The 12,793-nt window shown below is 31.6% G+C and overlaps 1 protein-coding gene across 1 annotated transcript in view; it reads right to left on the bottom strand.

The window, feature by feature from the left end:
- LOC127734248 (aquaporin-10-like) overlaps positions 1-12,793 on the bottom strand; it is a 34,166-nt gene that overhangs the window by 1,641 nt on the left and 19,732 nt on the right. The window contains exons 2-4 of the mRNA XM_052244025.1: positions 4,627-4,753; positions 3,690-3,827; positions 208-326 (exon numbers count right to left, since the gene is read on the bottom strand). Coding sequence (XP_052099985.1) covers positions 208-326; positions 3,690-3,827; positions 4,627-4,753 — 384 coding nt within the window. The remainder of the gene's footprint in view (positions 1-207; positions 327-3,689; positions 3,828-4,626; positions 4,754-12,793) is intronic.

The raw sequence follows: 12,793 nt of genomic DNA, 5'->3' as shown, positions 1-12,793 counted from the left end.
TATTCATTATTGAATGCCGTATTGTGACCTATAGTTGCTAACCTTCTACGTAATTTGGTCTGATAGTTGTCTCATTGGTACTCATTCCACATCTTCTTATTTTTTCTCAAGTTCTATTATTGTGTTATTTTATATATCATTACATCAAAGAAAAAATAATAATTTTGAATCTAATTAAATAGAAAAAATAATTTATGTAACACTTACTTGATCGAAAAATGCATTAGTTGTAGATACGAATTCCTGTGGAAATGTGGAAAATATTCCCGCTGTAGACGTGTTACCATATGTGGACCTTATTCCCCCATCAAAATGGTTGATTGCATCTGTATAATAATAAAACGAACATTTTTAAAGGAGTAGGGGCAATGTCACGACCTAAAGTCAGTGCAAATTCAAAATTACCAGACATGAATTAAAATTTACCTTAACATAACTATGGACAAAGGAAGTTCAGAAAATAAAAACCAATTTCACATATGAAGTGTTAACTATAGCAAATGACCTTGACGAAATGGACATATTTTGTACTTGATTTTTTTTGTTTTCTACCAAATTTCCAGAGTACATTGAAAATGTAGTGACGACGAGGGGGTTTTAAACGACCTTGCCTACCCATGAGGGTCTTGCACGGTCGGTTATGTAGGGGCGCACAAAAATACAAATTTTTATTGTTGGTAGGAATTCTTAAATGGCTATAAGAAAGCTTCTCTATAACTAAATATGTTGATGTTATTTTGCAGTGGTTAATGTTCTACAAAGGAATTAAGGAATTATACTGCATAAAATTACTATTTTTCTTATTTTTTGTGAAATATGCGCATATTATGACATTATTATTACATCATAACATTGTAAAACTTGTATAATTCATTTTTATTTCTTGATTTCATGCATTTCCCTATATTATGGGGTATAAGTTCTCAAAAACTTACATTTGTAAGGCCTAAATGGATCCTTATGCTCTTTTTTATGCATCCGAAGCGATTAAATTTCATGAGGAACGCTCAAACCCGAACATTTGAAAACCAAGCCTCACTAAGGATGTATATTATGAGAGGCTATATTACCGGAAGAGACGTCAAGAGAATAGCTTATATAAGGAAGCTATCGAGACCAGGGTTCCAAGTGTTGAGGTTAAGTCATTCCTTCGAAAGTTTTACGGATACAATTACGAGTTGGTTAACCGTTGTGGACTATCTATGTCACAGATAACCACGTATATGTTCAAATCGTCGATCGTGACATGACAGAATGAGAGTAATCACCGGAAGCATTTAGATTTTTATGGACTTGTTTGCTTTTTCCTCGTCTCTCGTTTTTTTTGCCATGGCCTTGTCAGTTTCTTTTCGACTAATGAGTTTTTATTGTCCCCATCGTCTTCCATTTCATTTAAAAATCGACAGTAAACCAATAAAAGTTCAATCGATTAATTTAAAAAATAATATATATGATAGTGAAACTTATTGCTCTTTGAATTCGAAAATCACAAAGTAATATAAATCTATCAAGTAACACCCAGCAGACGACAAGACATAAGAATGTCAAGTAATGTAATGATATTTCTTAGTTTGTATTACATCGTTGCTTAGACCTTCAAGTTTCTCGCATTTAAGGGGTGGGGGCAAATTTAAAACTAGTAAAATTGCATTATTTTCAGAACTTTGATTGGTATATAGATATGAGCAACGGTCTTATCCAAAAAGATAATTTGCCTCAAGGTGTCTTATACAAAGATGTGAATTTATGTGAAATATCGTGTTTTGATAAGGATGTTTGGTCATACTTTATTTGACGAAAAACTATATATAGAAATAGCCATTGTTGTTCAAGTTTGTCAATTTTGACATGTATACGACTTCACAGTGTCATCACATACTACATTTCTGAACTAAAATGACCAGACTATATCATCCCTTTCATAATATAAAGACAATTAATGTTATATGAAAGGGTTAAAGAAGTATTAATATTTTTGTTATGTTAGAGGTAATTCCGATAATTATATTTCCATTTTGTAGAGAATTACAGAAAACAGCGTCAAACAGCACTGCCTCTTGTTTATACTTTTCAGTTGAAAAATGAAATTCATGTAGCGTGTTGGAAATCTACTTGGTGTCCTTGGCACAGCCATTAGTAAAGGAAAAAAAAAACGCTTACTCTTTGTCTTTCTATTTACCAAGGTGTTAGATATAAGAAGATGTGGTATGAGTTCCAATGAGACAACTCTCCATCCAAGTCACAATGTGTAAAAGTAAACCATTATAGGTCAATGTACGGTCTTCAACACGGAGCCTTGGCTCACACCGAACAGCAAGCTATAAAGGACCCCAAAAATGACTAGTGTAAAACCATTCAAACGGGGAAACCAACGGTCTAATCTACATAAAAAACGAGAAACACTTATGAACCACATCAACAAATTACAACTACTGAACATCAGATTCCTGACTTAGGACAAGTGCAAACAAATGCAGCGGGTTTAAACGTTTTAATAGGTACCAACCTTCACCCTTATCTGAAACAATAGTGTAACATCACAACATAAAAAGACACTATAAAATATCAATTGAAATGGCTTAACTCAATATAAAGACATATTATCACAAGTGAACATACACTGAACGAATAAATTTGATCTATGATACAATGTAAATACAAAATCAATAAAATAAGGGGTGAATAAATATACAATATATGTACATTGTCGGAAAATATAAAATTTATTTGTATGAGCTTTAGAAACAGGACGAAAAGCGAGGCTCGCCGAGCTTTTCTCCTGTTTCGCAGCGAGTACAAATAAATTTTATATTTTCCGACAATGTACATATATTGTTTTTATCCTGAAATTTACACCCAACACTTGAAACTTTAGTTGTTAAAATCTAAATCATTGTCTCTAATTTTTCAAAGAAATCGACATAGCTTAAACGCGGACCGCGAAGAGGACCCCAAAATGAACTGGTACGCAAAAAGAAATATCCACATTACCGCTTGCTCAACATGGAAGCGGGGGTAACAGGAGACTTTATTTGTACAAGTACAAATAAAGCAAAAAATTATGTGTATACCTGTTATTTGTACAATAGGTGGCTGACTGCAGGATAAATAAAGGCAACAGTAGTATACCGCTGTGAGATGTTAAAAAATTTTAAAAAAAAACAACAACCACCTTGAACTAAAAACCGCAAAATAAAATAATATACACAGGTAAATGAAAATAATTTTGTTGAAAGGTATACAGTCTGAATGGAGAACGGAATTATTTTTTACAAAATAAATAATTTTGTTGGTCATAGTAAGAAGAAGCGAAAATTTTATAGTCATACCAAACACTTATCAAAGCTGGTATATAGACGATATATAACCTTGAATAAGTAAACACTAAATAACAAAAAAGCATTACAAATAGTATCAACAGGTCAAATTACAGGACAGTACGATTTGAGAGTACTCGCAGTTACTGACAGCTAGTTAAAAGCCAAAAACAATTAATAATAAAAAATCATGCATCAGAGACTAAAATCAACTAAAACACATCCCAGGGATTTAGTATTTTAACGTCATGGACAGTCAAAGAAGACATGACTTGGAACTTTTTTATTTGTATACCCTCTTTGGAGTTTGTTTTCATTTTATTTTTTAAATCCGTGACCTTTTTGGCAGTCTTCAATTATAAATATAGATACCATGATATATTCCAAACTGAACAGCTGCTGCCACAAATGATCCTGCTAACTGTGCTATACTGTAGAGGGGCCATTTCCACCAGGCAGTTTTACCCATTATACAGAAACCAAGAGTAACTGCTGGATTTAGATGCCCTCCTAAAAGAAACATACCACCATGATACTATATGTTTTAATTTTCCTATACACATTTACACTCTGAATACATGAATTTAATAAATAGTAAGCATAAAAACACCACAGAAGTTCGTATGCATTTCATTTAAGTGCCTCTACTTATATCTATGATAATGAGTTTTCAATGATTTTATATATAATGTTTATTGTCATAGAGTTTGGTTTTTATCGGTGCTTCTATTTTTAATTTTCGAGTAGTGTGTTGTACTGAGATTATTTTTAAAATATACATGTAGATTTTTCTATTCCCTTTTAATTCACCAAAATTAAAAGGTGTGCGTCCCTTTACTCTGCGTGATTTGTAAATACATGTACGAAGCCAACGTATGTGCTGTTGTGCTTTTAAGCTGTGATAACTGTCATAGTAATCAGTGTTTATATTTTGCCTCAGTTCCGAACAAATAATCTAAGAGTGGTACGCTATAGATGAGGTTTTCAATATAAATCATTCAGAATCATTTCTAACGCTTGTCATAATCTTCATTTGACTTTGTCTATACCTAATATAGCTGTAATGTCCGTTGACAAAAAATCATCAAATAATATTTAATTTTTCATAAACGCTATATTACAGAAAAGAATATAAAATGATGATTTACAGATGTACAGCAAAGCGCTTTTACAATTATATGTTATTTAAAAATCAATCTTAGTTTCTTTAATAACTGCTGTCGCAATTATCTTTTAAATTCGAAAACTAATGGTTTACGACACCGGAAATATGTCAATTTTTGTTTAACCTTTTTGTTTATATACATACCAGATACGCCACCACTAAAGTAAATGCCAAATGTCAGCCCAAGTCCGCCAGCAATGTTAAGAGATAGAAAATTGCCCATTTGTCCATTACTGAGTGTTAATTGAGCACCGGCTCCTATGGCAAAAGTCTGAAACAAAATATCTAATATATTGTTAAGATCATTTATCCAAAAGCCAACCCCATATGTACTGGTTAACATATACGAATCTTTAAGGCTTATTTAATGAGATCTCAACAAACCGTTTGAACTTCATGCAATTTTTATTTTTGCTAAGATACAATATTTTGCTCATACCACATCGACTTTGTTATTTCCTCATTGGAAAAAGAATGTAGAAACTGCCCAACTGTCTGTAATCTGGTATCAAGACGTACCCCTTAGAATTTTTTTTAGGTACTAGAATATTCAAATTTAATAAGATGATTTAATTATCTCGTCGAAAAACACTTTTTTGTGGTTCTGTTATTTTGATATGTTTTTATCTTCCACTAATGAAAAAAACCTGAAAGATTTTAGGATAGATTTTTTGATAGTTTGCCAAAATGTAGTTTACATCATGCTTTTGTCAAAAATATAATAAAAAGAATGTGTCACGAAGCTACAGGTTTTGCAAAATTGTCAGATTTTGTATAGATCATGCATGGCAAACCCAATTTTTCGTAATAAAAAGAAAAAACTAAATGATAGAATTTAAAGATAAAATATGAGAGGAAAGCTCTTATAATGTACTTTCAGAAAAGAAAACGGAAAATTGGGGTCACGGGACTCGTTTTCTTGCTACAAAAACAAAATAGGTAAATTCATAACACATTCCTTTATAAAAGTTACATTATCTCTTAGTAATCTTCCCTTATATGACAAAGTTGAAAAAATTGAATCAAACGTAAAATATTCTGATTTTGTTTTTAAAAACAGTCGTGAAAATATGATAAAACACATAATTTTTTCATTGAGATGAAAAGTCTTACAAATGAAATACATACTTCTTTCGAAATTTGCACATTTTAATAAAGATCTAGACCGATTGTTTTCGGCTATTTTACAATCAAAGATGGAGAAAGACACCCGATCTACCTTAAAACTAAAATAAAAAAAATTTATAATTAGATATCTTATTATTATTTTTGTAAATTCTTAATACAATTGAAGTTCTGATTCGTACTTTCTTTAAAAGATTTAATTGAAAAGAAGAGATATTGTTTATTAAGTCATGACACAAACACCAAAAACAAAGGAACGGTTGGTGGAAGCAAGACTATTTTGGATTATAAAAAGGCGACCTTCATTACTGTGGTTTATTGAGCATTACTTAGTATATTATGAATGAATTTATCACTAAGATAACGAAATAGTTTTATCCTACAATATCATCAAATATGGGAATGTTGATACGATTCAATTTAATTTAAGTAAATATTTATTGAAAAGGTCAAAACAGCATACCATTGAATTATCGTTAATATCGAGCCAACTAGAAGTGAGAAGACAAGTAGTCTTCGCTTGACCTCTTAATCTCGTCAACTACCTGTTTTTGGAGGTTTTGTTATTTTATCCATTTTTTTCTTCCACTTATAAAATTTTTTTTTTTAAATATGTTATTATTCCTTTTAGCCCTGTCAATGATGAGTAAAAAGTTTTTAAATAAACCATCTTACAGTTCAACGGTATTTGTTGAAAGTTGCCTGAAACATCGCGCGACAGAGTCAAAATTTGTCTTTAAAAGTTCTCGGAGTCAGTAAAATTAGCGAAATAAAACCGTACGTTATCGTCTATAGATTGGAAATTATATTATATTTATATCTGTTAATTTGATTAGACTTACATTGACCATCAACGTAATTGATGATCATTTAAGAAAACTTAAGAGGTGCAAACAATATTATAATGTTTCAAGCCTATTTCGGCACTACTTTCATAGTTTTTATTAACCGAAATTTCCCTGGAAAGCAGTTTCTCCAACACTAGTCAGGAATATGTTCGCCTATTGATGCAGAAAATTCCAAATGTTAGATTATAATTTTACGCATTGAATTTATGGTTAATGAATCTCCAAGTGTGTCCCTTAAATGCGAAAATAGTATAAAACCAGTTATCATAACTTAATGTAGAACAGGGATTAAATTTTCTTGCAAATGGAAAGTTACTTGACAGCATTCAGGTTATGTTGAATTGTAACTAAGCTGTGTAAAAGAAATATTTCTTATTAAACTAAACTTTTTATTAAACTCTGAATTAATTTTTGTTTTCTTTATTTGGTCGTGTGTTTCGACCATTCTTTTAATGTTTATACCAGAAAAGCGAGCTATCTATATAAGAATAAGGAGATGTTGTATGATTGCCAATGAGACAACTATCCACCAAAGTTCAAATAAAGTGGATGTAAGCGATTATAGGCAACCCTGGTCGTACGGCCTTCAAAAATGAGAAAAAAACCCATACCGTATTGTTGGCTCCTGACTTGGGGCAGACATATAAAGAGTGTGACGGGGTTAAACATGTTTCTGGCGTCTTGATTTCAATATCAATATTTGCAAACAGAGGAATAATTATGATTTAATCTTTTATACTTATTGTACATGTGTTCTAATTTACTCCTCAAATACCGGAATTTGTTTCTTTAAATTGAAAAAGAGATTTGTACATGTAATGTATTTTTTTCAATTATTATATTATTGAAACAAGAGAAAATTAAGTGATAAGAAAAAAAGTTAAACCTGCCACATGTTCAGTGAGGCGTAATACCACCAAACCATAGTGTGTCACATCCGGTTTCATGCGAAAAAGGGTAGAAAAAAAACCATTCCGTTGATTTTGACAGTTGTAAGAAATTAACCCTGCAATTTATTGCATACATTTTGATAACAACTGTCATATTCCTGACTTGGTACAGGCATTTCCTTATGTAGAAAATGGTGGATTAAACCTCTCACTTGTATGACAGTCGCATAGAATTCCATTATATTGACAACAATGTGTGAGCAAAACAAACAGACGTAATAGGTAAAAATTTAAAAAATTGGGATACAGCAGTCAACATTGTGTTATAATCTTAATCACTATAAAACAAATAACTATTGCAACAAAGAAAAACAAAATGGCATATAGACACTCTATAGACAAAGTGTATAGCAAAAATGAAAGACAAGAATACAAAAATTGACCATAGCAAAATGACACAAAATTGACCATTGCAAAATAACACAATGGCGGGACGTATAAGTACCTAGCCACACCTATGTGAAATTAAATGATCTGACTTCTTTGATCTTCTTGTTTTTGACAAGTGTCTGAAGGAACTCCGGCTCATACGAAAATAAGAATAAGAAACTCCAGCATACTGATCACTTGTTCACCTGTATTACCTTTTTGTTCACTATTAACAAAATATGCCGTATGGTATTCCAAAACAATAAATTTCTAGCGTATGCTACAATTTTTATATTTAAAAGCATTTTACAAATTGTGACTTGGAATGAGAGTTGTCTCATTGGCACTCATACCACATCTTTTTATATATATATAGTGTGGATTATTTCTTTTAGACGATTTTTTCAATTTCACTTGGGTAATGGTGGTATACAGGGTTGATAAATTATCAAGAAGTTCTTAAGAGTTTTTTAGAATCCACATACTAGTATCATATCGTATCATATAGTAACGTGTTTCACATTATTCGCGTACGCTAGATCAACGCGTTGATGTTTAACAGGGAATGTGGTTCCATTCCTGTAGGGAACGTAAATCATAGGAAAACATGTCACCCCAATTACGGACTAATAGAATTGGCTAATCAAATGGAGTTTATAATTCAATCAAAATGACATCAGGCGACAGACTAACAGAAGACTTCTATAATACTAATGCCTGAATACAATACTTGTCTGAAATGGGCACTAAATTTGCTTTTAACATCATTCAGAAATTGCCTCGTATTTGTGTCCTTCGTTTTAAATTGGAAATTAAGGGCAACTTTTACTGGTTAGAACATATTTTTGAATTCCTAGAACAGACGAGTTAATTACAAACATAAGGAACATCGTTAACGTCGTAAACAACTTCGAACGTACAATAGTTGCAACGCCTTGCTTTAAGTAACGTGAAGGAACTTTAACGCGTTACTCTAGGCTACGTGAACTTACTTGTACGCGTTGCTCAAGGTTACGCGAGCCAACATCAACGCGTTGCTATAGGGTACACAAACCAACTGCAACGTGTTGCTCTAGGGTACGAGAACAAACTGTAAATCTTTTCTCTAGGGAACGTGTCAAAAATAGCATTGTGGCCCGAATGGTCCTTCATAGTCCCAAACTCTTTTGGAAATTAGAAGTTGCTTGGGGTAGTGTAAAGACGCTTGTCTATTGATGACGTCAATATTTTGACCCCTTAGCCTCTTAAGTTCAGATTATTTGTGATGTTTGGTTGTTCACTCGTTTACATTTAGCCCCACAACTCTTTTTATTCACAGACGTCAAGTCAGAACAAGGTAATTTTTAAATGATATTCACAATACTACTAAAATGTCACAGTCGCCCATTCAAGGCAATTACAGATATTTTAGTTATAGTTTTATATTATGAGTTTTGGTGTGTACGTATACTATGTCAAAGTAGGATAGCATGCCAAAACTAAAAAGCCGAATATTTATCTTGCAAGATTTCAAGATTATATAAACAGTCGTTTTTTTTTTTTTTGTTCATTGTGACACCATTTAAACAATCCACACGTGCGAATTGGAATGCTCTCTGTATGACCTTAAATTTCGACCTTTGTGTGTTCATCATAAGTCACAAGGTCAATCTCAATATTATACATTTTAATTCAGTTTTAACTTGATTTAAATCCTTTTTTGAATTATATTCAAAACATTAAATAATTCCAGCTGCATCTATATTGCCGGGCGCATTGCATTTGCGCCAATTTTTACAAAATCCAATCTTTCATTTGCGCCACAAGGTTATATTTCATTTGCGCCAAAAAAAAATGAAAAGTACGTTTGAGCCATTTTACCGGTAACATATACCGGATACCGGAAAAGTTTATATGTTCATTTCTATATCGTGAATCACAACAACTCAGAATCAGAGTTTGAAAAGTATCTGGTAACATTACTGACAGACCATCAAAGATTATACGCACAGAACTACAAGGTAAAATCTCTTTGTTTTGCCAAATACGATACAATATGCAAGTCAAAATTTATTTTCCAGATCAAACATAGAATAATACTTATATTCTCTATCTGCAAATGTTCGAATACATTTTTATAAATTTAAAAGAATTTGTTTAGGCAAACACTCCAGTGTATAGTGCTTCTGTTTAGTTTATGATCACATCAATTTATAACAGAACTGTGTTTGAACATTATTATGAATAGTCTCTTATCAGTGTATAGTGCTTTCATTATGGTTTATGATGCCTAATTTCTGATGAATATATGTTATTATGCAAACAAAACCTGTGTTTTTAAGTTATTACTAAAAGTCTTTTTTGAATAAATCTATTTCTTATACTATTTACCTGCAGTATAGGCGCAAATGAAATATTCTATTTTTGGCGCAAATGAAATACAAATGAAAGATTTTTTGTCGCAAATGAAATGCTAATTGGCACAAAAGCAAATCACCGATATTGCCCATTATAGCATTTGAACTACGTAAGAACTTTATTATTCGGCAAATATACTGTTATGTTCAATTATACTGTAATAAAATATAGATTTGAAATTATTGCTATGTTTTTGATGCAAATTTTGATTTCATAGAATACAAAACCTTTTTTTCTTTCATTTTTACACGTAATGGCATCTGTAGATTCCGGTGCTTTGCTTTTGCACCAATTGGCATTTCATTTGCGCCCAAAAAAAATAATTGCGCCACAAACCATATTTCATTTGCGCCAAAAAAAAATACATTTCATTTGCGCCAATGATACAGGTAAATATAGTACAAATAAGAGATCTATATTGAAAAAAAAACTTTTAATAATGATATTCGTCATAAATTACATTCATTGATAGACCAAAACACCCTTAACACTGATTAGTTATTTTAAATGGTGAAATTGTACTTATTGCTGGTCTTAAACGTGCTTGTTTTGCTGTCCACATCTGTTGTGATTCTAGCATTGCAACTTTTTGGGTACATCTATACGATTTGTCTCCATTTTTCAATACATTACATATCCTAAATGTGAAGTCTTCAAAAGTTACAGACTTTTTTCCTCCTCTATTCGTCTCCGAATGAATTATGTCCATTTTTTCACCTCGAACATGTGAACACTATACAATTTGATTCCTTTATGTGACTCTCACTTTGTATTAGAAATAAGTAACTCGCTTACTTGCTCAAAAAAGGGGGGAGGATTATCTACAACATTTCTTTTGCGAGCTTCCTTCTCATGATGAAACTTATATGAAAACATTTCCGTTATTTTTTACTTGTAATTTAGCGCAAAAACAGTATTTTTTTTGGCGCAAGTGAAATACAACCCTGTGGTGCAATTTTTTTTAAATTGGCGCAAATGCAATGCGCCCGTAGATTAACATACTTATAACAAGTATTAACAATTAAATTCCATAACAGGAGCATTCAGCATTTATTACCTTTTTGTGACTATTTTTTATGGTAGACCAATCAAAATGAAATCGTTCATAGCAGGTAAATAAAAAAAAATTAGAAATGAATATCTTGATAAAATCAAATGATCAGCTTTGCATCTCAAAAATATGATTGATCCATTGATAGCAGTTTTACGCTCAGCAGCAAAGATTTATTAAATTAATATAACCTGATTTGTTTTACCGTGCTGGTTCACACGGTAACAGTTCACACGATATCTCGAGACTACCGAACTAAAAAGTATAGTGGGTTAACTAACGTCAACTAAAGTTTATATGTTATTCCAGATAGGTATCACTTTCACCTCGCTCCTTCCATTTATGTATTGACCATTATATTAAACAGCTGTAAACCAATCGGGGGAAAACCCTCCTCGAGTTTAGAATTCTGAAACGTCTACCGTAAAAGCGGACCATAACGATTTTATTCAAGGGTGGATCAAACTGTTTAGAAGTAGTCAAATTTGGGTTAGTACCCTATCGACGTCATATTTAGAGGATGTTAATTACCCTCTGGTCGCCTTATTAATTGAATTCTTGACGCAAAATTTGAAGGGAGATAATATCTATTTTGTACCGAAAATATAATTCAAGGGTACATGTTCACTTTATTTCTTCACTATGTAGTATACACTTTATTTTTTCACTATGTAGTATACACTTTATTTCTTCACTATGTAGTATACACTTTATTTCTTCACTATGTAGTATACACTTTATTTCTTCACTATGTAGTATACACTTTATTTTTTCACTATGTAGTATACACTTTATTTTTCAAGATCCGTTTGCATGTGTAAAAAAAATAATATGTGATTTCATTGGCCTCAACACGTGTTTATGGAATTACTTTCATCAGGTTTGGAAAACCAAAATTATGACACGTTTGAGATCATAAACATAAAAGAGGATAACACAATTATAACAACCAAATCGTCTAACGTTAAAAGGTCAATTTTGTTTGGATGAGTTGCAATTTACATTTGCAGTCAATTTACAGAGTTTTATGAAATGGAAATTTACAAAATTTTAAAGAACAGAAATTGGCAGTCACTGTTTTTTTTCTAAAATTTAACTTACACTTTTGAATGGTAGACTCTAACCGAAAATGAAATATTTCAACTGTTTTATTTGCATAAATGATATCAAATGAAAACGATACTTTGACCACAGCAATATCAATTGATCCTCAACTTTAAAGCTGTATTTAAGTGACAAGAAATTTTGCATACCAAACTTCAAAGAAGCATTAAAATATTTCCAAAACTATTGGAAGCGTAAACCAGTTAGAGCAGACAAACATAATATAAACAAAAATAAAATGATTACAAAAAGTTAATTAATGACACCAATCTGTTGACCTGAGTTCGTGATCCAATATAATGTAGACACACACAATGTTGTTTGGTTGTCAATGAGACAACTGTCCACCAGAAACCAAATGACGAAGATGTAAGCATCTAGGCAGATAAAAGAGCATAAAAATAATTTCAGCGATATGTTGTCTAAAGAAAACACAAAAATAAAGGAAATAACAACCAGTGTCACAT

This window comes from Mytilus californianus, unplaced genomic scaffold, assembly GCF_021869535.1.
Source record: "Mytilus californianus isolate M0D057914Y unplaced genomic scaffold, xbMytCali1.0.p SCAF_3, whole genome shotgun sequence".
Taxonomy (NCBI): domain Eukaryota; kingdom Metazoa; phylum Mollusca; class Bivalvia; order Mytilida; family Mytilidae; genus Mytilus; species Mytilus californianus.
The sequence above is the reverse complement of the archived record's forward strand: the minus strand, read 5'-3'. Positions and strand labels throughout refer to the sequence as shown.